General features: G+C 49.8%; 1 protein-coding gene across 2 annotated transcripts in view; it reads left to right on the top strand.

Moving 5' to 3' along the window:
* The first annotated feature begins 1,000 nt into the window (after positions 1-1,000).
* Positions 1,001-27,596, top strand: part of PTPN5 (protein tyrosine phosphatase non-receptor type 5) — a 60,902-nt gene continuing 34,306 nt past the window's right edge. Inside the window, exons 1-2 of one of the 2 annotated variants that reach the window (XM_058663263.1) lie at positions 1,001-1,207; positions 25,902-25,978. In XM_058663263.1, coding sequence (XP_058519246.1) covers positions 25,954-25,978 — 25 coding nt within the window. In that variant the 5' untranslated portion in view covers positions 1,001-1,207; positions 25,902-25,953. Of the gene's footprint in view, positions 1,208-25,801; positions 25,979-27,596 lie in introns of those variants that run through there. The other variant, XM_004593728.4, reaches the window with a different exon arrangement.

Here is a 27,596-nt window from a genome sequence, read left to right on the forward strand (position 1 = left end):
GAGAGGGTTGCTGACAGTGAAACTGGGAGACCAGTAAAGGGGCTACTGGGGGAAATCCTGGCAAAGGAGGATGGTCCCTGGAACTAGGTGGCAGGCATGTTGGGGGTGGAGTGGGGCTCCCCTCTGAATCCCAGTGTAAAAATGGAATTTATGATTCCATCCCTGCCTGCTGCCCAAAACCTCAAAGAGCCCCCACGAGGACGGAATCTTGGGAACCTCAGTCTGGCGAGGTGCCAACCAAAGGAATGTGGGATTGTAGGGTGCGCAGGCAGCTCCCTGCGCGTCCCAGCCCCTGGTGCCCAGAAGAAAGCCAAGACAGGCAGCCCCCCTCCCCAACCCGTGACGCATTTCAGGAGGGTGAGAGTCCCTGAAGGGAAAGAGATGCACCCACCGGACCCCACCCGCAGTCGCCCCAGTGACTGGACAAGGAGAAACGGGGAAACCCGCCTGGAACGGGTCATGGGCACTGGCACCGTGCGCACAGCTGTGGGCATCGTGCTGAGAGTGCCACAGCACCCTCTCCACACACCGCCCCCCACCACAACACAGCTCTGACCCTTTGTCTCACTAGCCCCTAATTCAGTGTGCCTCCCTGTTTCTGTCTGGGTTGGGTGCGCACGGCCAGGCAGGGATCTCTCTGGCGGACGCTGTCGACCCAGGGATCCTGGGAGAAGAAAATCATGAATGAAATGGATGCGGTGCTCCCACGCCCCCGCCCTCCCGGTCCAGACAACCTTGGCATGGGGGCGGCGCCTGCGGGGACTCCGCGCAGAGTTGCGGGGGTGGAGGTGGGGCCGAGACCAGATCAGGGGGCTAAGGGGTCTGTGATCCGGTCCCCCTGGCTCCCGGCGCGCTGCGGGAGCTCCCCACCCCCCAGCCCCGCCGGCCCTGCGCAATTCCTGGGGAGCGGCGCAAGCCCGCCCGGGGGCGGGGCGGAGCCGGGCTGGGGGGTGCGGAACCGACCCCGCGGCTGCGCCAGCGACTCCACTGCTGAGGCGCATTTGGTGGGGCGGTTCGGCGAGGGAGCGCGCACGGAGCGCGGGAAGGACGGACAGACTGACGGACGCCCCCGCACACGCAGACGCACAGAGCTCGGCTCTTGTCACACACACACACACTCACGCAGACACACAGACACACGCAGACACGCGCGCACATCCTCCCGCCTGCCCGCCAGCTCGCCGGCGCCCGGAGCCCGCTCTGGCCGGTAAGTGCTGCGCTTCCGTGGGCGCCTTTGTGGGGGGCGCCCCAAGGCTGGGGCCGCAGGGTCCTCCTGGGCCGTCGTTGAGTGGAGATGCTCTCAGGTCCGGGGAAACGGCATCCGCCCCCGCCACGCCCCCATGGGGCTCCGGTCGCCCCCGGACTGGGGGAAGGGTCCCTCCCCTTCACCCGCCGGGGAGGTGGGTGGTCCAGCGCCTGGAGGCCGGGGAGGAGCGGCAGCCACTCCCCAGGAAGCTCTTGCGCGGTTCCAGGGAGGCACTGGGGTAACGGTCCTGGGTCCGAGCCTCCTCGGCTGAGGCTGGTGCGCGGCTCTAGGCTACATTGCCTCTCCTGTGTCTGAACCCCGTGGGGAGGCTGGAAATCGCCGCTGGCCTGCTGGTCTCTCCAAACCGCAGCTCCCACCCACCCGCGTAGCTTTACCTCCCCCAACCCTGTAGCTTTGTCCACTCACATCCCCCCCACTCCCAAAATAAAAGCCCAACGAGTTCCCCTCCCCCAGCATGCCGCTTCCCCCACCCTTGGTAAGGCCCAGGCTCCTGAAAAACCGGGAGAATGCCCAGGGCCTTGAAGGATTTATGTTATTAAGGATCAGGTGGCATGGGCAGCCAGGACCCTAAGAACCTCGGGAACTCATTTTGTCTACTTATTTTACAGCTGGGGAAACTGAGGCCAGGTGAGGTGGCTTAACCAAGGTCACTGGAAAATTAGTCACAAACCCTGCATTGTTGGCCCTGGCTTTGCTTTGCTACTCATTTCCCCACTCCACAACTACATCTCATCCCCCATTGAAACCTCACAAGCCCAGGATTTACCACATTGTCGTACCAGCCCTGCCCCAATTGGAGTGGCAGGTGCCATTCGTTTGAGATTTCTTCCTACCTATTCATTTGTGTTTGCTTGTTAATGTTCTTTTTAAATGGCCTTTGATTTGCCTCATTCAGCCTTAGAGGAGACCTCTCTTACATGCAAGCAGTCCAGGTTCGAGACTTAAGTTTGAGAGATCTTGGCAGTCCTGGACCAGAGATAAGATTTTCCCAGGAGCCCGTGAGCTGGAGCATCCTAACATGGACCAGATAATGTTGCATTCAAGATTCATCCTCTTCCCTGATTTTGCCCTGACTAGTCACTCTCTCCTCATCCTGAAGGTACCAAGCCTTGTAAATAAACCAGACCCCTTTCACATCCCGGTGTGGCTGTCCCCACGTCCAGCCAATTCTTTCTCCTGGGTGTCTGTGAAGTATTGCTGACAAAGCCGCTGGGGCAGCTTGAGTTACAACCACACCAGGTTTGGGCAATGTCCTCAGCCCAGGGCTCCCTCAAGGGCAGCTGTGTGTCCTCAGCTGAGCTGATGCTTGGCGCAAGAAGGTTAGCCCAACACGTGTGTGGAAGTAGTTGGAGCAGAGCTGGATGGTGAGTTGATGAAGCAGCCACCTGTTCCAAGTCTGGGGGCCCATGGTGCTTGTTTTAAGAACCTCTTCCAAAGTGGGGCAAACAGCAGAGTGTGGAGCAGGAAGCTGGTGACCACATGTTGTAACCCCAGCAGCCGCCGCTGACGTCCTAGTTCGTGTCTGCACACTCATTCTCCAGTATGTGCCGTGCCCACAGACTTTATAGTGAGTGTTGGGCTTCTGTCGTACAGGGGAACGCTTATTTATGTTACTGTCCTGGGCCTGCTTTTCCTCTCTTTCTCAGTGAAAAAGTACTTCCTGACTCGAGGAAGTGACGTATGTAGGGTGCTTAGCACAGTTCCTGGCCAGGGCCTAGCGAAAACTTGGGAATCGGTGGCTGTTAATACCATTAGGACCTCACAGCTTTATGGATGTGGCCTCCACACCTTCCTTTCTTCAAATCATCCAGAACATGTGATTACAGGACCTCAAAGTCCTGCTTCCTCAAAACAGCCCCCTTCCCAGGAACCTATTCCTGGACTTTCCAGACAGGAAGAGACACCCAGGAGACTCCCCAGAGGGAGCAGAACTTGTGTTAGTGTTTTGCAACTTAGCATGATAGAATTAATAGTTAATTTTGACATGGTGTCAAAGCTTTTCTTTTAATCTGTCACTAACTCTACAAAACATACCCGTGATGTCCAGAGTGTTATCAGTCCCATTTTACAGATGGGGAGGTTGAGATTCAGACTTCCACTTGTCCAAGGAAGCATTCCTTAAGAGCATCAGAATCACAGAGGCAGGTCCCACCTTAGAGGATCTGGCTGCAGGGGCTAAGCTCCTTCTCTGCTTCAGGTAACCTGTACTTTCTTGAGACTCTCTGTGAAAGAGAAGCAGAAAATCCCTTGGAAAGAGTGAGAAGGGAAGATTTGATTCTGGTGGAAGATCAGATCAGGAACACTTCCTTGGAGAGGAAAGGTGGTATTTGAGCTGGGTCTGAATGGTGCATACCTTAGAAGAACGGAGGAGTGTTTCATGGAGTGGAAGTGGCTTGGGCAGACAGATGGGCAGGAGAACCTTTAGGATGGAGCTCTGAAACTGCAATGAAGTTCATTCCCACTGGAGGTTGTGAGAAGGAAGCTGGCTGGGAGGGTGGAGGAGCTGCTTGGGAACGTTGAGCACCAAGCTAGGGAGCTGATCTGTAGTATCTGAGTAGAGGATGGTTCAATCAGTCCAGCCATTGGGAGACAGATGGAGGGGGAGAGCCTGCTGGCAGGTAGCCCAAGTTTAAAATGATCACAATGATCCAGGTGAGAGATTATGAGCGCCTCGAGTGGGGGTGCTTATAAGAAAGGATAAAAAAGGTAGTGGATGCAAAAGACTTGGGCATCATCAAAATTGGCTGCTGGTCAGTGATATCTGCTCCACAGAGGAGGAAAGGCAAAGACATGGCTGGTGGAGGAAGCCACTCACAGGGGCCAGAAGGGAGGAGTTGGAGAGAAGCCCTGGATCTGACAGGGGAACTAACAGGATTGCTCCTGCAAAGCTGGTTCACCAAGCACCCCAAGCTGTCAAGAGCCCATTCATTCATCCCATCTCCAGATATGATATAAACATGAAGAGCTCTTACAGGCCGGACTGCTCTGAGCTCTGCGATATGCTACTGGGAAAGACAGCCTTCCAGCCCAAGCTCTGATGTGAGAGGAGAATCTATTTCAGGTGGTGAGCAGTGTTCTGCAGAAAGATAAAGTGGGATGGGCATGACTAGGGAAAGGTAGGGGAAGATGCCTTTAAATAGAATTGTCATGGTGGACATTTTGCACACCAGTTAAAACACCTGGATCATATATCACAGTACCTGGGTTCAAGTTTTGGCTCCATTTCCAGTTCCAGTACGTGCCAATGTGCACCCTGGCAAGCAGCAGGTGACACCCAGGTACTTGGACCCCTGCCACCTACATAGGTGACCTGAATTGAATCCCTGGCTCCTGGCTTCTGCCTGGCTGAACCCCAGATAGTATAGGCATTTAGGGAGTGAACCAGCAAATGAGAAAACTTTTGTTTTCTCACAATCACTCATTCTCTTTGAAACAAAAGGGAAATGATTTTTTCTTTAATGTCTTTGAGAAGGTGATATTGAAAGAAAGACCTAAGAAAATGATGAGGTAATCAGATGCTAAGAAGAGGAGACCACAAATGCAGACACCCTTAAGCAGGAATAGCTTGATGTTTTCAGGGAACCACGAGTGTAGCTATAAGAGATGGACAGTGGAGGGCCCAGTGTAATGGATCCATTAGTTTACTGTTCTCCTTCAAGTGCCAGCATCCCATATAGGCACCAGTTTGTGTCCCAACTGCTCTACTTGCCATTCAGCTCCCTGCTTGTGGCCTGAGAAGGACCCTGTACCATGTGGGACACCTGGAAGAGGCTCCTGACTCCTGGTTCAGATCAGCTCAGCTCTGGCTGTTGTGGCCAATTGGGGAGTGAGCCAGTGGATGGAATATCTTTTTATCCCTCCTTCCCTCTATAGATCTGTCTTTCCAATAAAAATAAATAAATCTTTTTTTTAATGTGGGAGAATGGTGATGGAAAAGGTAGAAGAGAGGATAGTGCCAAACATGTAGGTGCTTTTGGGCTAAGAAATGACAAATTGCATTGTGCTGATGAGCCAGAGAGACCCTGAATTCTGTTTATATCAAACACACGCATAGAAAAAAGATTGAATTTGTTGTGAAGCCCTTTTCAAATCCATAATTTTTTAAGAAATGCTTTAATGGTCTTTTTGAAGATCTTTGTATATATGAGTTTCAAGTTTTTTGCACAATAGGCCGGGCATTTGACAAAGCAGTCGAGATGTCCACATCCCATATTGAAATGCCTGGGCTCTGGTGTTAACCCGCTTCCGAGTTGAGTTTCCTGCTAATGTTCACTCCCTACCAACCTCGTAGGAGACCTGAGCTGAGTTCCTGATCCATGGCTTCAACCTGGCCCAACCCCGACTGTTGCAGGCATTTTAGGAGTAAACTAGTGAATAGCAGATTCTCTGTCTCTATGCCTTTAAGTAATTCTCTTAAATTTTTGCACTAAAGTAAATTTACCTTTTAATTCCATTTTCATGAGCTTTTTGAAACACCTGTGTATTCTTTGTACCTCGCAGATCAAGCCTACCCTCTTCAGTGGATCTGCTAAGCAGTTGTTGAATGAATGGATATTAGAAATGTCTATTTATGTCTGAACCTTCTTGGGCTTAGATGAGCCAATAAATAAAGGCAGTATAGTTTTGCAAGCAAAGTATGATCAAAATTATAAAGCTCAGATGACTTGAATGTGTTGCCATCCTAATATAAAAATTTAAGTCAAATATGCATATTTATTCACTATGACTTGATATTGAAAGCACTGCTTCTAACTAGTGAAATGTACCTGAATGAGTATAAAGTAATTGATACTCACTATCAAAGCCAGCCCAGGAGAGCTGCCCAATATTTTCTCCCCTCCATAGTTCTAGAGATCCTCTGCAGGCCTCAATGAACTGATTGTCATGTCCCCCATGTACATCTGACCACACCTTCAACAACCAATGGAATCCAGTTCTGACACATGCACTCCACAGTCAGACCACAGGATCTGTGATTTTCCCTGTGGTTGGGGTTCTGAGTCCAGTAATCTAGTTGGAGGAGTCCCCAGACCTGACTCCTGTCTGTCCCAGCCAGTGTGGGGTCCAATTAAGTCCATCACCCACCTCAGACTACACACACACTGGTGGTTATAGTCACCTGGTCAGTTCTGTCCCCAGCCCCATCTCATACACAAAGCAATAGATACTGCAGTTCAGCTCATCCCTGCCACCACATACTTGACCCTCATGCACACCAATAGGAACTGAAGCTTAGTCAGAGTGACCCCCAATAACCCCCACCAGGCCCACCCCCAGCCCAGTTCCTGCACATGTTGGTGTGTGCAGCAGACTCGTCCAGTCTGTTCTGCATCCCATTTGGCTCTCAAGCACATCAGTGTTTTGGAGCCTAGCTCAGCCTGCCCATCCCCACCATCCAGCCTATGCTCATGCCAGCGAGTGCCACTGCCTGTCCAGCCAGGCCTTCCCTCAGCCCTAATTCTCATGCTCATCAGTGGGAGGTGCAGCCTATCAAGAGTGTCCACAATTTCCCTACTAGGTCCACTCCCATCCCCAGATCTTGCACTTTCTAGGTAAATCTGCTGTCTAACCTGACAGGACGTGTCCTGCTTTTTCACGGTTTGGTGGTATGGAGTGAGATGCTTCTTGTCTCCTGAACCCAGTTTGCCCTCTTCCCAAGAGATAGGACTTGGGTTTCTGAGTCACTTGAAGCACTGAGCTCCTATGACCTGTGATATATTCTCATCTTCCTGCCAGACAGTGGAAGTGTGATGGTGATTCCCTGTAACACTCAGAAGACCTGAGGGATATGAGGCAGGTGGGTGGTCCTTCCCCAGGGGAGATGGGTTGTCCCCACCAGCACAAGGAACCAGGTATCAGGCTGGCCTTTGTAAGGGGCAAGTTGACATGTGGTCTTAATTCATAGCATCTTGTCAGCCCCTGGTCCAAATGCCATCTGAACTGCAGGTCTGTTGTCCCCAGAACCTGGGAATGCAGACCATCTTTAGCACGTAGATAGATTAAAACACGTTTAGTTTCCAACCACTATTATCACCAGAAAGCCCTTTGTGACCTTAAACTTGGGTATGGATGGTATAAGATTCCCTTTTTCCCCTCTGCTCCCATTCTTCATCATCTCCATATTTTCTCTGCCTGGTGAGATGTGGAGCAAGATCCTTGACTTCCAATGTCTAACGCAGCTCAGAAATTCCTAGATTTGTAAGCTGTAAAAAGCCTTTCACTCTGTCCAGTACCTGAAGGACAAGTCACCTTCTTACTGTGACCTCCACAAAGCCACCATGACTCCAGCTCCAGACTTCGAGTGTGATGTGCTCTGTTGAGAAGGCACCCTCTCGAACTGGATGCAGAGTCCAGTTTGCAGACATGTAAAGGAGCAGACATCTTGATAGGAATTCCTAGCTTCAGACTAATATCGGGGGATCAACCACTCATAGCCAAATCTCGTGGGTACTAGGATGGCAAATTAGTCTAACTAGCCCTTCCCTTTAGTGATGAAATGACCGATGACAGTCATCAGAAACAAGCCAAGTCTAAAGAGTCCATGAAATGCCCTCTTGCCTCCACCTGTCTCTTAGAAAGGCAGAGTTTTGAGGACTTCAGTGCAACCTTGGGAGTCACCCATGAAGACATGTGTGTGACTAAGGGTATGTCTGTTCCACCACTTGCCTAAGGATGTTTGTCCGTTCTTGAAACATGAATGACAGTTGTGAAACGACCATGCTCTTTCCTAGATATCACATTCCCCAGTCATCTTATATATTCTGGTCTGTTGTTCTATAGCTCCATGTTTCGTGAGGTTGTAATCAGTTCACATGTAGCCTGCCATTTTCACTTTACATCTTCTCATAGCCTGTGTGTTCAGATATGGCCTTTTTACCCTGAGTGGCTTCGCCACATTTGAACCATGTCTCTGTCGTTGGACACAGTTGTGTAGAGCACACTGCTTTGCCATCTCAGTCTGAAGGCATCTATTTTAAGCATCCCTGAGCGGAAACGGCAGGACTCCAGGTGGCTAAAGAGAGATAGAAGGGAAAGTGTGAGCATGGACTTAATGTGAGCAAGTGATGTGACCTTGGATTCAGTGGCAGGAAGAAGATAGAGAACACCAGAACTATAGCCAAGGAAAGGATGGAGAGAGAGGAATCCTGGACAAGGGGGTGAGCACAGAGCATCTGGAGTATCTACCTACCAAGGGATCACTGAATCATTGGGTAATTCTGTGTTGGATCATTTGGAGAAGCTGTGGGATGCTTTTTTCTTTTTTAAGAAGGATTTTTGTAAGGCCCACATGGAAAAGACCTCCAAGTGAAGTCTTAGGAGTGAAGGGACCGGGAAGAAACCACAAATTTTAAAAAGTAAATTTTGTGTGGGTTCTGCATGGCCTTGTAGGTAAAAGGGAGGAGAGGAGAGAGAATGGAATACAAATGAACCCAGTCTCTATTCCTGAGGAATTCTTGTGATTTAGAGGCATGGTGGGTGGAAAGAGAGGGCTCTCCAGAGAGATCTTAGTGGGCGGAATTCATTCATGCATGCAAGTATTCACTGCTGTGGACATCATGGTGGACACAGGACCTCAGCTGTGTATGCAACCCAGACATCCCTGCCCTCAAAGAACTTACACCTGCTGTGGATGCCAGACAAGGGACTTGCAACAGATTCAAAGAGAGGTTCCTAGTGAGAAACCACTAGCTTACAACATTATCTCAGTGAAGAAGGATTTTGTCATTCTCAGCTTGCAGGTGAAGCACAGAGAGCCCAAGTATCTTGCCAGGAACAGCAAATGAATGCCAATGCCAGAATTCAGATTTAGGCATCAGCGGCTCTCTGCCTCCAGAGCAGAGGGCTGTGGTAGCACAGGAGAGGCACCTGCAGAGGGTGCAGGCCACAAGAAGCTTGCTGCAGAAAGGGGCCAGGTGAGCAGCCGAGTGTAGGTCAGCTGTGCTCTTCTTTAGCCCAAGATATCAGAAAGCCATTTTGTGTAACAGCAGCAACATCCAGCTCTTCTTGCAGTAACTCCCACCTCCATGAGACTGCATTTCAAAGGAAACTGACCACGGTTAGCATCCCTGCAGTGACAGGCAGGCAGGCAGGCAGGCAGGGCATGGGGCACTTGCTGCCCCTCTACCACTTGCTCGCGCTCTCTCTCTGCTACTTCCTCAGCTGGGCTATTTCCAACCTTTCTGGTGTTTAGGATGCCTTTGGGAAATCTCTTCGGGCCTCTCCTTAATCTAGGCAGCCTCAGGCCAGTGGGCTACAGCTGGCCAAATATAAGGCCCAGGAGTAGCCATGAAGATCATGTATGTATCTTCTGTGCCACATTACTAATTAGAGACACCTGGTCCTTGTGGAGTCCCATCACCGCCAAAGCCCCATATTCCCTAGGTACCAATGTAACAAATTTTCTCTGTTTTCTTTTGCCATGGCCCCTGATAACCACAGCAGAGTATCAATAGGAATCCTCCTTGTGTTTGGATGGCGAAGTTCTCACTATGACAGCCTTCCTGGCCCATGCCCTATATATTTTTCCAGCAGCTCCCTTCAGTCATTGTGACAACCAAAATGTTCATGCACATCTTAAGGTGCATTTTACAAGCAGTCACATGTGCGGAGCTGAAGTGCAGACCATGAGTGTTGACAACTGTATGAGTTCCTCTAACCATCACTAAGATGAAGACACAGAACATTAATGACACCCCTGAAAGTGCATAGGCGGCAGCTGTTCCTTTTGCTGTCCTTGTAGGTGAACTCTTAGTTTTTGTTTATTCTCATTTATTTGAAAAGCAGAAAGAGGTTGTCACCATGGTATAATAAGACTCTGCCTGTGGCACCACTATCCTATATGAGCACCAATTCAAGTCCTGGCTGCTCTGCTTCCAACCCAATTCCTTCAAAAGTACCTAGGAAAGCAGCAGAAAATGGCCCACATCTGTGGGACCCTGCACCCATGTGGGAAACCCAGAAGAAGCTCCAGGCTCTGGGTTTTAGACCAGCCCAGTTCCAGCCTTCACAGCCATTTGGGGAGTGAACCAGCAAATTGAAGACCTCTCTCTGTCTTTTCTCCCTGTAACTCTGTCTCTCCTCTTTCTGTAACTCTGCCTTTCAAATAAAATTAAATGTTTTTTAATGTTTATTTATTTTTAAAGATTTATGTTATTCTTAATTAGAAAGTCAGATATACAAAGAAGAAGAGAGACAGAGAAGATGATCTTCCATCCATTGATTTGCTCCCCAAGCAGACGCAAAGGCTGGAGCTGAGCTGAGCTGAAACCAGGAGCCTGGAGCCTCTTCTGAGTCTCCCACACAGGTGCTGGGTCCCAAGGCTTTGGGCCATCCTCGACTGCTTTCCCAGGCCACAAGCAGGGAGCTGGATAGGAAGTGGGGCTGCCGGAACATGAACCAGCACCCATATGGGATCCTGGTGCATGCAAAGTAAGGACTTTAGCACCAGACCCAAAAATAAAATAAGTTTAAAAAAAAAAAAAAAGAAAGAAAGCAGAGAGAGAGCTACCATCTACTGACCCAACACTCACAACGGCTGGAACTGAACCAGGCTGAAGTCAGGAGGTCAAAACTCAATCTAGGTCTTCCATACGGGCAGCAGGTACCCAAGTATACATGCCATCATCAGGGTGTGTGTTAGCAGGGGACTCAAACTGGAAGCTGAGCCAGGACTTACACCCAAGCACTTGCAGGCATCTCCTACATAATGTCTCAACTGCTGTGCCAAATGCCTGCCTGCTGTGTCTGTCTGTGACCTTCAGAGAAAGGGAATCACATAGTACATGATCTTCTGTGTCATTAAGTAGTCCAAGACGTGTCTGTGCTGTTGCCTCTCCAGCACTCACACAGGTTTGTAAGTGCCTGCGACGATGGCAATACCTGTCTTACTCCCCTCTAGGAAAAAATGGCCTAGGAATTGCACTCCTTGGCTTAGGCCAAGGCCCGAAGCCCTCTGCCCCGTGACAAGGGTCCATCTCCTGCCTGTCCTACAGCTACACGGAGGTGGCTTACTCCTCCCTGCACCACACACCTTGCCTTTTGCCTCTCCCTGCCTTTACTCCTGTAGCTTCCATGCCTGGAATGCACTCCCGCACCCCACTCCCCAGTTTTGTGAACCCCTGCGTTCTCAGGTCTGTGGGAAGCTCCCCAGCCTCTCTTGTTGCGGCCTCCTTGGTGTTCCCATAGGCATTTCCGCTGCACATTGCAGACTCTGCTGCCTGCGCTGGAAGCCACGAGGATAGGGACAGGGTCCTAGTCATCTGTGAATCCTCACAGGCACAGCACAAACCATGATGTAACAGAAACGGACATAAAATTGTCACAAGCTGTGCCTCGAGGTTGTCTGGAGACAAACCAGGTCTGCAATAATTATGTTAAACGTGTGCCAGACCACCCTCTGATGCTGATGAAGATGGTCAGAAGAGAGAGGGTGCAGCTGTTAAGCGTAAACTGAACTTACTGCCAAAGGTTTGGAGACTTCCAGCTCTTGCCCCTGGCATGATGGCAAATGAGTGCAAGCCACCAAGGCCAGAGAGCCAAGGGGAGAGGGGAAGAGATCAGAATCAGAGAGGGATACCTGGAGGAGGCAGTTCCAAGGATTTGCATGGAGGAGTCTGTGTTGAGCCTTGAGCTGCATATAATCCACCAAGAGTCTGTAAAATGTACTCCAAGGTAAGCCGAATCCTGGGTCCAGCCCTGGTGTTGAGTCTCACTCAATTATTCTTCCCTTCTCTGCAAGGGATGCCTGTCATGGAGGTGGGAGTGTAGACAGGGGACAGATGCCAGAGTTACAGACTGGAGGACCAGGGCATGATCCACGGTGGGATGTGGGCCCTGGCCAGGGTCCAAATCACCACAACACCGGGGAGAAGAAGTCCAATAGAGAAAAAGTGAGCAGGCTGGACTCACTGGGAAGGCTTCCTGGCAGAGAGACATGAGCTGAAATAAAGGCAGGAGGTTGTGACTTAAAGGAGAGGAGCAGGGGATACCAAGGCTGAGAGGCAGGAGAGAGCGTGGCCGACAGCCAAGCGATTTGCTGGGGGAGGATGTGGGTGCTTAGGCGCAGTTGGGTTTCCAGTTCTTTTGCCAGCCTTCCCATGGGCCCTAGATCTGACTCAGGGGACCTGGAAATAGCCTGGAGCTCTCCAGGAGGGAGAGGTGGCACTTCTGCTGGGGAAGCCTCTCTTATCCTCCAGCACTTCTTCCGACACTGTGCTCTCGTTAGGTCCAGGAACCTGAACCGAGCCCGGGGAAGTGGGGAACAGACCCTTGTAGTTGGCAGCACTGCCCAGGATAAACAGCAGTACCCTCTTCCATCCTGGGTGACTTGGCAAGCAACAGGAAGTAGAGCTGAGAGCCAGGTCAGTTGAAGAAGGAAGAACATCTACACCAGGGCAGCCTTGAACTTGCTGTCTACACCAGTCACTTCCCAATCTTTTCCGCAGCCCTGCAGCTCCTCCTCGTGAGTTACAGGGGAGGAAACAGAGGTGTTGTGAGATTAAGACACTGGCCCAAGGCTGCATGGATGGAAGGAGGCAAAGCGCAGTATTTATCCCAGACTCTTGGCCTCTTGAATTGTGCTTTATCCAAGGATCCTGCTTACCTTAATGTGTGTGTTCTCCACGTGAACACTCATGTTTCCAGGGACTCAGCCCATGAAGCCTGCCCCAGGCCTCAGGCTTTTGGCTGCCCAGAGACATGCAGCAAGGAAAAGATAAACATCCTGGGTTTATGATGAAGCCCTGCTCCTGTCTTCTGTGCTGGTCACCTGAACAGAAGCAGAGTGACCACCTAACCCCTTGAAGTGGCTGTCAGCACCTAGAAGTTAGAATATTGATGCCGTCTTCATGGTCTTGTCACAGAGGGCCAAGGAAATGGGGTCTTGAAAGCACACAGTGCATAGAAGGTATGCAGCTGAGATTTTTGATTTGGCTTCCGGAGGTCATACCCCTTTTGACCTTGGTCCTGGCTTCATCTGGGTTTTCCCTGCAGTTCACACTCTGTACTCTTCCCTGGCAAAGGCACCTCAGAGCCATGTGATGTTTCCAAGTCCAGTCTTTCCCTTGCCTCTCCCAGATACCACACCCTGTGCTGCCATGGCCTAAGCCAGGCCAGAACACAGAGGGGTGAAGTCGGGGGCTGGGCCCCAGGATCCTGACGGGGACCTGGGGCCCACAGTAGGATGTGGCAAATTGGGACCTCTCTAACTGTGGGTGGCAGCAAATTTCACTGTCAGCCTGTAGGAGGAGCATTAGAAGGAATGAAGTGTAGAGCACGTCCCAGGGAGATTGTCATGGAAGATTCAGATAAGGCACAGGTAGTGGCTGGGTAGGGCCAGGCCAAGGACTGATACCAAGAAGTCCAGGATGACAGTGATAACTGGCCCAGGGTAGGTCAGACTTCTAGTTCAGCAATTCTACTTGGAGGTGGGGAATGCTGCAAGAATTCATAGGCCCCAGTTGTAGAAAGCAAAGAACTTAGCCTGCTAGGACACAGGGTGTGGAAGGCCAGTGCCAATCAGACAAGCAAAAGAGAAATAGCAACTCTTGGTAGCAGTTGGCCAGCAGTTCTGTGCTGGCGCAGAACTGTGGTGTGCTCTGTGGTGTGCTCTGTGCCATGTGCTGCTCCAAGAGCCTTGGATTTACCATCACAGCACCATTATACACTTACAGAGTTTGGTGCTCATACTGATCCATAGACCCATACAGATGAGGAAACTGAGGCCCAGAGAGGTTAAGCAAAACTCCTCACATTTGCCCGATGACCGACAAGCTTCTGAGGCTCGCACATTCATGGCTTGAAATCTGGCCTCATAAACAGTTGACACCACAGAAATTGGCAAATGCCAAAAATCAATGGTTTGTTTTGTAAGAATCAGTTTATTAGGTTTGTCCTGAAGCCTCCGTGGACCTCATCTGTGGGGAGAGAAAGCCTGTATTGGCTGGGGAGCAGGCAAGCCTGACACAGGTGACAGCAGCTAGTATATCTGAGAGCTTACTGGGCCCTGTTTCAAGCATTCCACGTACATCTCCTGTAAAATAAAACTTCCGGTGAAGATCCGACTTCATCCGTCCCCACAGTAGCTTTGTGGAATGTAGACACAGTGGTCCTCTTCCAACGATGCAGAAACTGAGGCATAAATGTGTCACCCAAAAGCAGGCAGCCTGGGAGACTTAATTCCACAGTGCCAAGCCCATGCATCCAACTACTACAATTATGGGTGTTTTTTTTTTTTTAAGATTTATTTATCTTTACTTGGAAGTTAGAGTTACAGAGCGAGGAGGGGAGAGAGACAGAGATCTTGCATCTACTGGTTCACTCCCTGGATGATCGCAATGGCCAGAGCTGAGTTAGTCCAAAGCCAGGAGCTTCCTCCAGGTCTCCCTCATGGGTGTCAGGAGCTAAGGACTGGCAAGTCACTCTTTACTGCTTTCCCAGACCATTAGCGGGGAGCTGGATGGGAAATTTTCCATGAGCTATTTGTAAATGTTCAAACTCTGGCCCACTTTTCATCCCTGTTTTTTATTTTGAGAACTATTTTTTGAGCATTTGCCCAATGCCAGGTAGGTGTTAGAGAAACAGACCCATATTAGAGGTTGGAAACCTGTGATTTAAGCCTTGGCCCAAGGTTGAGACAAGGTGAATGCAAAGCCTGGGTCTGCCTTTTACCGGCTGTGTGACCTTCAGCAAATGACCCAGTATCTCCACATTGCTATATACAGGCATGTGCAAGAAGGAGGTGATTAGGTCTCCTCCACAGGGCTGCACTCTGATGCAGTGGAAGCACAGTGCCCAGCAAACAGTGAGCCTTCAATAAACAAAGCTGCGGTGCTTATACGCCGCTGGTTTGTGCAGAGGCGGCCCTAGGCACAGCAGGGATACAGGCATCAATAGATAATTACGGTGTGGAAAGGTGAGAACAGGCAAAGGAGCCCCCAATTCTAATTCCCTGGAGGAGGTGGAGTTTGAATGTGGCCTTGAAGGGCAAATGAGAGTTTTCCAGGCAGAGAAAGGCAGTGGAGTTTTCCAGTGAAGAAGAATGTATGTTCCCAGACAGCATAGACAGGAGCACACAGTTCGCTGTATGGGAATATCAGAACACCCCCCAAGAGGTGTGATCGCACCTTCACATTTGTGATTGTCTGTTTGCTCCTTGTAAATTAAACTGCATACCTGGGCCCGAGGGGTGGGGTGGAGAAGGAGCAAAATGGAATGCTCCAGAGCCTTGGAGAACAAAAGTTTCCTTCCTGTGAACCTCAACCTCCAGCATGGTCATTCAGGATCCACCTCAGCACTGCATCGACATAGCTGAACACAGCTTCCCTCCATTACTGGCTCTGGTGGGATCCACTCTTGGCATTTGATGATTGGGCAGCCTTTAGCCAGCTTCATGGACCTTGGCCTTACCCTCTATTGCTGTGAGCACCCTCTGCTGGTTCAGTGTCACATCGCCATCCACCTCATCAAACCCAGATGGCCAGGGTTGATAGGTCCTGCCCAGTGAGCACACTTGCTCATTCCGCAGATGGAACACAACTGCCGCTTTCTGACACCCCCACCCAAACCAAGGTCAGCTCCTGGGGTGGTTGCTACTTCAGTGCTGAAGCCTGTGCTTGTGGTCCAGAGTAGGACATCCGGAGCAAACACTGAGTTTCTGTGGGTGGGATCCTGGGTACAGGGATCTCCCTCTGGCTCCCTGTCTGTGTGCCTGGAGGAGTCAGATCTCCCCCTGAGCTATAGTTTTTTATCTGTAGAATGGGGAACTTCACAGTACTACCCCACAGGTTCATGTGATGGTGGCTGCTATCTTGCTGTACACACTGTTTAGTAGTCGTCAAAGTCTAACACAGGAAGACAGGGGGAGTGAGGCATGTATGGGAGGAGAGGGGTGGTCACTCCCAGATCTGAACCTCTGTTTGCTCCTCTAGAAAATTCAAGCAATGAAATGCATTGCTGATAGGGTCCTTGCCATGTTAGAGGTGCCAGCCCATGTAATGTGCCTGTGCCTGGCATGCAGGATAAGAGTTCAACAGAGAGGATATCCTTTCTTTTGCTAGCACCATTGTCACTGTTGTCGTCTCGGGTGGTCAGAGGTCTGTGGAAGGACTGAAGATTGATGCTGCCGTCTGCCCTCCTTGCTTCTGCATTTAATCACCTCCGCCTGTCCCCTTCCCTCCTCACCTCACTTACCTGACCATAATAGAAATGTATACCCCCAAAGAAGAGTCTAGAAGATCCACAGAGCCCCCCCACAGTAAGGTTCTTGACCCTCCACCCCCAAAATGGAGCCTGTCCAAAATGCTTACGTTACCAGCCGCAGACTCTTCCCCATGCTATCTGCACAGCTGGTACCTGTCCTCCAGCCTGGCATGATGGCCAAGGCCAGCAGAGAGAGTGTGTCTGTGTCTGCTATCCCTGCCCCACCCAGTGTAAGATTTCTGCTGGGCAAGGGTTCTTCACAACTCCATCTAGGGCTCCTCTCCTATGCAAAGGTCAACAAGTGCAATCAGTTCACACTGGGCCTTTGGACCAAACCACAAGACCTGACAGCACCTTGCTCCCATCCCTGAGGAGGAGTTTCTGCAAAGTACTCTGATGTTCTGCTCACCCTGGGGCCGCCTCAGGCAGCCAGGCAACCTTCAGAGCCCCCTGCCCTTTCCAGAAGTTCCTGTTTCTAGGAGCTGTGTGTTGTCTATATACCTGTTATCCCTCACTGCCACCCTCATTTCCCCTGCTGTATGGTTATTGGTCATTTACACAGTTCTTCAGCACCTGCTGTGGATCAGGCACTGTCATGGTCATTGTTGTATCTCTCATTCTCTGCTCAGCCTGAATGACGGATGTTGTCAGCTCAGCTTGGCAAATAGGAGATTAAAGACTGAAGGTCCCAATGAAGACACTGTCCAAAACCACCCACCTTGCTGAACACAGAGTGAAGACATGTCCCCCGAAAAAGCTTCCTGGGATTTGAAGAGGAAACTAGAGCATGAAGTCAAAGTTGGGTTTGGAGAAGGGGGAAAGGGCGGTGGCCTTGCAGGCAGCAGAGCCAGCATAAGCAAGGCTGAAGGAAGAGAGCATGTGTCAAGGCCCTGAGAGCTGTAAAGAGGTGGTTGTGGTCCTGAAGCAAGGGTGGCAGGAGTGGGTGGCTCAACAAAGGGAGCATCTCCTTGCTTCAGTCCAGACCAGGATACCTAGATTGCCTCAGCCACCTTTCATCTGAGCTGCCTGGCCAAGAGACTGTTCTTGGCATGGATAGTTCTCTTAATCCTCATATCAAATGTGGGAGAAATGTCATCCTGTTGGCTTCTTAAATTAGGCCAGACTCGGAGCTCGTTGTCAGCCCTAGCTAGCAGGAAATGCAATTTTAGTGCTTAATAGGATGTCTCTCCTCACCCCTGCTGCCACTGCCCAATCAGGCATGCTTTAAGGAAGCCACACTGGTGTTTATAGCTGAGATACCCCCACCACAGCCTGAAGGGCTCCTTCATCATGTGTCACCTCTGTGCCCTGGGTCAGGCAAGCCCTGTGTGAGTCACACAAACCCCAGATGCTTTGATCTGACTTCACCTCAGAGTCATCCCCAGAGAGTCCTGCCATGCCCCTCCACACACATCCACAGCAGATACCAATCATGGAAGGACTGGTTCTGTCACCTTCCTAGGCCTGGAAACCCCTCTGCTGTCCCTTATACTGCAGGACTCCAACCAAGAATCTTCCCTCTATGCCCTCAGCTTCCACAGAACAGAGAACCGGAAAGGATAGCCCTTCCAGAAACTTAGCTTTTAATCCAGCAACCCAGTCTCCCCCAGGGAGCCACCAGGGACTGTGTGCCTTAGCTCTTCGGAAAGAAGGACCAGACACAGGTAAAGGAGAAGGGGGTGGGGTCATGCACCTCGTAACCTGCCATGGCCCATGCCATATTGCCTGGTAAGAAGGAATGTCTTCCTATTCCTCTTACATTCTCTGCTTTCTCTCAGGTCTACACCCATTCTCCTAGTTGCATCTGTCTGAACACCACACAGCTCTGCTCTCCCATCTTGCTCCTCTTTCACATCTCATTAAAGAAACTGCTTCCGGGGAACCCCTCCCTGGCTCCTGTCCCTGTTTAGTGAAGCTCTCGGGGTACTCTGGGCAACTTCCCATTATGTGGGCCAACTGTGTCACTGTTGGCTTTTTCTTTCCCACATCCTAGACACTTCTAGCTCATTGTATCCCCAGAACCCCACACCATAGTTTGCACATGGCAGTATGTGTATTGAACAAATGAATGGCCCTGACAAACTGTCTTGAGCGCCCCAGCAGGCCCACCCAGACCCTACCACCTTCCCTCTGACTGTAGCTCTGCCACACTCACACCCCAAAATGGAAGGGAAGTCATTCATCTTCGAACAACTCAAGCAAAGAACACTCAGACCCCATATTTGGAATCCAAAACACTCCAAGTTTGCAGTCTGCTCTGACGTGAGGACAGATGGCTGGACAGTGGACAGCTGGGCCGGATGGAAATGGCAATGAACTAAACATTGGGAGTCCTGGGCTCGGAGCCTATCTGTTCCCTGAGTTTGCCACACACATCAGTCTGGCTTCTATGGCTGTCAGCAACAGAAACTCACTCTTAATAACTTAAGCAAGAAAGGCATTTGTGAGAAGGTTTTTGGGGCATGAGACCAAAATGATAAGGAATTGTGTGGTGGCTTGAGGGCCCTTCCTGTGGCAAGAGACAGACAAGGCTCTTAGGTGGAGGAGAAAGGCAAAAACTGCTCACAAACTGTGGGGCCTGAGGTAGGTATCCTAGCCACTAGGTATTCTGACGGCGATCTCTTGATTTGAGTTTTATTTTTGCCAAGAAGTTTGCTGCCCTGGCCCCAGAGGCACCTGTCTGCTTCCAAACACCTTAGGAATGAATCATGAGACTGGTAGAGGTGGCAGAGGGGTTTCCTGGCAGCCTCCTCCACCTGCATAAGATGATCAGTCCAGTGGTTTCTTTTCCATGAAACCAGTATGTCATCTGTCCCTGCATATGAACATGCTAAGAAAAGTCTGGATGGCAGGGTGGGCCTCCTCCTCCTCCTGGCCATCGTCTTGCTATGTTCTCCAGGTGGAGAAGTTGCCAGCTGAAACTGCAGTTTGCCCTCCCAGAGCCACCAACCTGAGACCCTGCCACAGCCTTCTGTTTGACCTTTAATTTGCACATGACCAAGCTCAGCCCCTGTGCTGAACACCTGCGATGCAGAGGTGGGGAGAGGGGGTGAGGATGCTCCCCAAGCACTCGGAAGTCAGTGGGGGAGGCAGGTGCACAAACAGCTAACTATAGCAGCAGAATGAAGTCAAAGAGGAAGAGAACTGTGAGCTGTATGTTAGGGAAGGGAGGAGCCCAGAGGCAAAAGAGATTATGAATTCTAGGTAGGAAATCAGGGAGTGCTCCATGGAAGAGGTAATGCCTGAGTCTGGCCATGATAAAAGAAATAGATTAGGCAAAGGGGACAGGGATAGGGCCCAGCACGATGGCTCAGTGGCTAAATCCATACCTTGTATGTCCCTGGATCCTATATGGGCACCAGTTTGTGTCCTGGCTGCTCTACTTCCTATCTTGTGGGCTCCCTGTTTCTGGCCTGGGAAAACATTCGAGGATGGCCCAAATCTTTGGGACCCTGCACCCTCATGGGAGACCCGGAGGGAGCTCCTGGCTCCTGGCTTCGTATTGGCTCAGCTCCAGCCATGAATCTTTAAAGGGGCAGGAGTATTTCGTGGTTTTTTTTAAGATTTATTTATTTTTATTGGAAAGGCAGATTTAGAGAGAGTAGAGACAGAGAGAAACATCTTCCAACTGCTGGTTTACTCCCCAAGTGGCCACAACGGCTGGAGCTGAGACAATCCAAAGCCAGGAGTTTCCTCTGGGTCTCCCATGCGGGTGCAGGGTCCCAAAGGTTTGGGCCATTCTGGACTGCTTTCCCAGGCCACAGCAGGGAGCTGGATGGGAAGCGGAGTTGTCAGGATTAGAACCGGTGCCCATATGGGATCTCGGCGCATGCAAGGTGAGGACTTAAGCCGCTACGCTATCACGCCAGGTCCAGGCAGGAATATTTCAAGTGGAGCCCAAGGTGGAGGACACATCTGCCCGTCAACATCATGCCCAGCAACCCTGGGGTCTGTAACCTAACCCCTTCTCACTCCTCAGACACATTGCAAGGAGACTCAGTCTCCTCTGCCTACTTCACCAAACCTGCGAGCCCCCCCTCTGTAGAAGTCCAGGCAAAGCTGGCATCCACTGTAAGTACTGCCTCACACCCCTCCCATCCCACCCTCAGCAGACAGATGGTACCTCCAGTCCTTCCTGGACAGGTTTCTGTCCCATCTCACCCTCAGCAGACGGCCAGCACCCACAGTCCTTCCTGGATAGGCTTCTGTTAGAGCACTACATCTGGTCCCCAGTACCTCTACCACTGACCATGACCTCCTGGAAGTGGGAAGTGGGAATGAGTGATCCAGTCTGGGTTGCCAGTCCCCAGCACTGAAAGAGAAACTACACAGTATGTGTCACCTTCACATACACACACAATAAAATGAAGGCAACGGTATGCAAGCTGCAAGAAGCTTAGCATCTTGTTATATACAAGGGTTCTTTAGAAGGGTCATAGAAAATGTGACTAAGCAAAAAAAATGCTAAGATATTTCAAAAATTTTTTTGCGCCAATATAAATTTAATTCAATTTCTTTTTGTTGAAGAACTACCATGGATGAAGCCTCAGGCCCAGGGCTAGGAAAGGGTTGTCGAAAGCCAGACTTGTTGAGAGCAGAGTATTTAAGAGTAATTTGGCATATGATTATACTGCTCTCATAACCAAAAGATGGAAACAACCCAAATGTCCATTTACTGATGAATAGGTAAATAAAATATGGTCTATCCATATTATTCAGTCATAAAAAGGAATAAAGCACTGATCTACGCGACCAATTTGGATGACCTAGGAAACATTAGAGTAAGTGGAAGAAACCAGACACAAAAATCCATATTGTGTGATTCCACTTCTGTGAAAATCCATATGGAGACAGGAAATGTTGCCAGGGCATGCCTAGGTGAAGGGAGGGATGGGAGAGGCAGCTTACTGGGTGTGGGTTTACTTTTAGGTTGGTAAAAATATTCTGAAACTAGGTAACAGTGGTGGCATAAAATTGTAAATGTACTATATGCTAGCAAATTTGTACCTTTTATTTTTAGTTGTTGTTTTTCAATTTGAGAGAAAGATCTTCTGATTTATACCTTAAATGCCTGCACTGGCCTGGGCTGGATTGGGCTGAAGTTGAAGCTGAGAACCAGTTACCCAATCTAAGTCTCCCAAGGTGATGGCAAGAACCCATCTATGAGCCATCACAACTACCACTCAGATCTGAATTAGCAGGTAGGCAGAGTCAGGAATAAGAGCTGGGTACTTACTCCAGCGTGTAATATAGGCATCCTCACCACTAGGCCACACGACCACCCAGAATGGCGCTCCCATTTTCCTTTTAGTAGCACTTATTCCCATTAGTGTCAATTGCTCCTACATCGCTGGTCTCCAGAATTTACTTTTGATGCTATATGAATTTAACTGCAATAAAGGGGAAAAAAGAAAAGGCAGTAATTTGGAACCAGATCCAACAAATCACTGTCCCTGTTGCAGACCTCCCCGTGCCCAGGCCAGGAAAGGGGGTGCCCACATCATTGCAGAGCAACCTTGCTGTCAGGTGGAGGAGGGCCACCCCACCCAGGAGGCAGGTGTCCAGGAATCTGGCTGCTGCATGGAGCACCACCCTTCTGTCTGTGTCCCAGCCTGCATCTACCTCTCTCTCTCCAATTTTTGCCAGCTACTCCATACCTCTCAGGCCTCTTGGTCTGAGACAACCCCTCATCCAAATAGAAACCTCCGTTAAGAACTAGCTCCTGTCTTCCTCTTCCTCCTCCTCACCAGCACAGATTGAGCTGAGCTCTCCACGTGCATACCTTCGTTACAGTGGAGCCCCGTTCTCAGCCTCAGTTCCCTCTGTGCGATGAGGACCCTCCTCATGTTTCCTGTAGGCTGGTGGGTGAAGCCAGTGTTCCTCACACGGTGGCCTAAATTACAGCACAGCTTCAGACACCTTGCATGTCTGACTTCCTGAAAAGATTTGGGCCCTAGAGGGAGGACCTGGGTTGTTCACCGTTGCTTTTCCTGATGCAGGAAGCAATGACTTGGTAGAGTCCTTTGACTGCCAAGACACTCTCCATCTGTGAAAGAGGGACATGTTGTGTGATTTTCCAGTGCCACCTTCTCCAGGTTCTCGGTTCAAAAAAGCAACAGGAACCAGTCTAGAGAAGTGTGCCTCTTGACACTGGCCAGTCCTCTGCTCCTGTTGCCCAGCTGATGGAAGTGGAGACGGAGAGACAAAGGGGAGCCCACAATGAGCCAAGGCAGGCTGCTCTCCCTACTCTTGTTGGGCATGGAGGAGGACATTACCCCAAAAGTGGGCTTCTGCATCCAGCCTGAGTGTACCATCCATTCCCTTTGAAAATCTAATTAAAGCCCCATGTCCACCCCAACAGCCTGTATGCGCAGGGGCTGCCGGGAGCCCTTTGACAACAAGGCCAAGCACTGGGCCCTTGCTCCATTTTCCTCTGCAGTCAAGAGGTGCTACTCTCCCTGCTTTTCTGATTATGAAATTAGTCATTTTCTAGGAAGCTTATTTATAGAGTTCACTGCACACATGCAGCACTGAGCTATTCTGAACACAGCTTGAGGCCTGGAAGACTGAAGGTGTGAAAGCAGGTATGAGTCACACATGGGTCTCCTTTCAGTACACCTGGGTGGACTTTCTGCCCCGAACCAGGGGTCTACTCCCAGTGGGCTGTCCTCCAGCTGGGATGATGTATAGGGTAAAGGAAGAAAAACTCAGGATTGAGAAGTTGGCAATAGATGGACACCAAATCGATACACAGGCTGGGACAAGTCAGAGTCCCCTTCTCGGCCTCAGTTTCCTCAACTGTAAAATGGGTACCTTCCATATATATCTGTGATTCTCTTCTGCAGTGGGCAGCAGTGTAGCAAGGTCCTGCCCACAGAGCGGCTCAGTTAATGGCTTGTGTGTGAGGTTCCTGATGTTTTTTCTGAAAAATGTCAGAGCAAAACTCATTCCACAGGATTCATTTACTGAGTGCCCAACTACCAAATACTTGCTAGGCTCTGAGGATGTAATGGCAGAGAAGATAGATGGGGGTCCCTCCCTCATGGCACCTACAATCTGATGGTTGAGACTGATGCTAATCAAATAGTAGCATACATTAAAATGAAGCTTCCAACTGCGTCAAGTTCTATTGTGTAAGAAGCACTGGGAAATAGAACTGGAGAAGCTCCCCCAGGCAGAGATAAGAGTTTGTGCACAGGCACTGTGCAAAAAAAGGGGCCTGTTCATTGTGGCTGGAGCACAGAGGTCAAGGGCAGGAGGAACATGAGATAAAGTTGAAAGGCTAAAGGGGCTGTAGCACGTGACAGCTAATGAGCCATATCAAAGGGGTTTTACTGCTCTTGTTGTTAACAGATGCCATCCAGGCAAGTATTTTTTCAAGGGAGACTATGTGATAAATGTTGAGTTTTTAGGAAATGATTTGCGCTCAAGCCTACCCTGTCTGTGCAAAACCTACACACATCATTTGCGTTGAGCCCTCTGAACAATGTTTTGGAGGCCAGAGTGAGTACATGCCAGAAATCAACTAAAATATCATCAAGCAAGAGATGATGGTGGCTTGAGCCAAACAGTGGACAGAGAGAAGAGGAACATTTAAAGAGAGCCTTTAAATTTAAGTATTTGCCGTGAAGGATCAGCCCTTTCACCACAGGATAGCTGAGCTCTGGGACTTGGGATTCTCAGAGGCTCTGCCAGTTGGAGCAGGGGAAAAATGAAGTAGTACAATGAGGGTTAAAAGCAGAAAATAGCAGAGTGAGAAGGCTCGGCCTGAACCCAGCCTTTCTGCCCTTCATTTTTAAAATCTGCAGCTGGGCGTAAAATAGGCCCCAGGTAAGCCCTGGGAGGCAGGATGGGAAGAGGGGCTCCCTCCTGGGTACAGCTGTTTTGTCATAGAGGCCTGAGCTGGCACTCGAGATGACTGCATCCCACATTATAGTTCCTGCTCCAACTCCCTGCTGATGTGCCCAGGAGGCAGCAGATGATGACCCAAGAGCTTGGATTCCTGCCACACACAAGTGACCTAGTCCAGCCTTGGCAGTTGCCAGTCATTTGGAGAATGAACCAGAAGATGGAAGACATTCTCTCTCTCTCTCTCTCTCTCTCCCCAATCCTCTCTCCCTCCCTTCCCACCTCCCTCCTTCCAGCTGCACCTATCACTCGGCTTTTAAATAAATAAATCTTAACAAAAAGAAAAAGAGGGCATCTGGCTGCCAGTAATTCTTGAAAGCAGTATGCTAGGGAGTCTGTACAAAAGGTTCTATCAGTGGCTGCTTTCAGAGGCCAGATCACACTGCCTTAGCTAAAATGTGGGGATGTATTGGCAGTGTCTTGGGGCATGTCAAAGTCTGGATGGACACACTGCCTAGTCCAGACTCAGTGTGGGCAGGGATGATGCAGCTCTAAGGCCTTCAGTAGCAGGTGGTGGCAGCCCCACTCTCCAGGACGCCACAGTGACCATGATGGAGTACTCACTGGTACAGATGCCAGGCCTTCCAGAACACATTTCAAATGTGCAGTGGAAAGGATCTGTTTGTCTCAACCTGCTTTGTGTGTTCAGCTACTGCCAAGGTCAGAGATACAAAGGGCAGACAGAGCCACACCTGTTCACACCCACATTTCTGGCCACTGGAAGAGAAGAGGGCCCCCTTGCACTGCATAGTTGCCTGCAAGATATGCCCACTCTAGAGAAACTTCATGAGGTCTAGTTGATCTCCTGCAACCTTGTTCCAGCTTGCTGGGTAAAGGAAAAACTCAACCCCAGTACAGACCTAAAACATGCTGTAATGGCCCAGAATGAGGTGTTCTGCTTTCAGAAAAACCATATTCGGAGTATACAACACATGCATAAAACTACTTTTCCTGGCTATTTCTGGGGAAGAGTTCAGCATGCCTCTTTCCACTGTTTGAGGCTCAGCGTATTTACACCTCTTGGAGAGCTAGGCACAGTACTATGTGTTACCCAGACCCCACTTCTTACTTATCTGTGGTCTGCAATCACAGGAACTGGAAGGCAGAATGTCACATCCATGAGAGCTTGAGCCTGGAATCCTAGACCATAATGGCAAACCCAGCTCCACCCTAGTGATCTGTGTAACCTTGGGCAAGTTATTTCACCTCTCTGAGCCCATTTACTGATCCCTAACCCCTGGGGTCATGGTGAAGTCTCAGGGTGGTGAAGTTAGTAGTACTTTGCTCATGGCAAGTCCTCCTTATACAGTAGTGAAGATGAGCATGGTGGTTGTGGTGCTTCCGATTCCACATGGAAAACACTGCAAGGTTTGACTCCTGCCTCCTCCTTGGGGTGGTCTTTCCTTGTGCCCACCAGATGGAGTGAGGTTGTTCAAAGATACACAGACTGCATGAGAGGAAGGCTTCTTTGCTTCCTGTCGGATCCTGGCTCAACAACTATCCTCTCCCTTGTTTCGTCCTGCTGTAGGGGTGAGAGAGAGAACCACACTGCCAATGACTCCGAGGGAGGACCCCTGGACATGTGCTGCAGTGAAAGGCTGCCGGGTGAGTCCTCCCAGCACCCAGAGCTCCCAGTACAGAGCAAAAACACTCAGTCCGACACTGGAGCAAGAGTAGAGTCTAAAAAGTTATGAACTTGCTCAAGAGGAATGACACAACTGTTCCATAGTTTTCATTCAGATGGACTTTTGTCTTTCTGCACTCTAAGATCTCTCTGTCCTTTTATCATCCTAGAGCTATCCTAGCACACAAGGATGGCAGCCAAGGATGTGCTGGGAGGTAGAGAGATGGGTAGAGAGATGGGTAGAGAGCTGGGGAGTTCAGGACTAATGGGGACGTGACCAGTGTCCATCAAGAGACTTCAAGAGCTAAAACTGGAGGTTGCACAAACTAGGGGTGGACAGGCAGTATGAGGAACTGCCTGATGCCCTCTCGACAAGCCTGGATGTGTATGCAATACTGCTGCCTGTGTTCAGATGAGCACATTTGCAGGGAGTCTGCAACAAAACCCTAGGCCATTGCAGTCACTGCAGAGATGTACACAAGGCATTCCCAACTGCAGACCACCTACCAAAAACATGATAACAACCTGGAAAAGAATAAAGAAAAGGTGTTGAGGGGACGTACTGTTAAAACTTTTTCTGAAAGTTTTTATCATTTTTCTTATAACAATGTCCACTGTAAAGCATTAGGAAGTAAAAAAAGATGGGGAAAAAAAGAAAAGAAAATTCCCTGTATTCTTGTAGCATAGCAAACTTTGTGTCTCTCCTTCTAAGCACTCCGTTAGAGAAGAAGAAAAAAATCCTTTTGGATTCTAATTTAGAAGTCCCCAAAGTATAGCTTGTCAGGAACCTCATAATTGGTGAGAACACTTAGAATGGCACTGTTTAAGACAAACATCGAAAATGATGAGATTTGACAGCACTGCGATGACTCTTCAAAACAAGCAGTTCTTTGATTGGCACCAAGTATCAGTCCCCCACTCCTAAGAAACCAGCAGCAACTCACACAACCTCATGAGGGAGCCCTTTGGTGCAATTCTCCCCATATCCAGTAAGGGATGTTATTGCTCAAAACACCTTGGATGGCCTAGTAACATGGTCTAGGATGGATATGGTGGTCAGAAATAGATGACATGGAAAAAAGAATTGGCTTAGGGAGTGTGAGAACCATCTGAACATCTGAAGGGTTCTCGCAGAGGGGACCACAGCTACACTCTGTCTTAGGTGGATGTCCTGGGCCACACACTTAGAAATCTTAGAGCATGGTCTGCAGAACTTTGTGACTTTGAAAATAGTCCTGTCCTGGAACTTGAGAGAATTCCAGGGGAAGAGAATGAGTGTTAGCCAGATAGACATTGCTGGGGAAATTTCCACACTGGGTGGGAGGTCTAGATGACATCAAAAGTCCCTTTCAACTATTAAATAGTTCTGTGATTCAGATGTGAGTCATAGAATTCAGAGATGATTCCACAATCAGGGATGGCTGCACTGATTGGAAAATATTCAAGGGAAGTAGGACATGATTTAGAAGAGTCCTGAGAGTAGGTTGGCGGGGAAGGAAGATCATGGGCTTTGTTTGGCACTGGGCTCTGGCTATTCTTATAGGTTGTGTGTTTGTGTGCAAGTCACCCAACCTTGCTGGACCTCCAGTTCCTCGCCTG

Source organism: Ochotona princeps, chromosome 4 (assembly GCF_030435755.1).
Source record: "Ochotona princeps isolate mOchPri1 chromosome 4, mOchPri1.hap1, whole genome shotgun sequence".
Classification (NCBI taxonomy): domain Eukaryota; kingdom Metazoa; phylum Chordata; class Mammalia; order Lagomorpha; family Ochotonidae; genus Ochotona; species Ochotona princeps.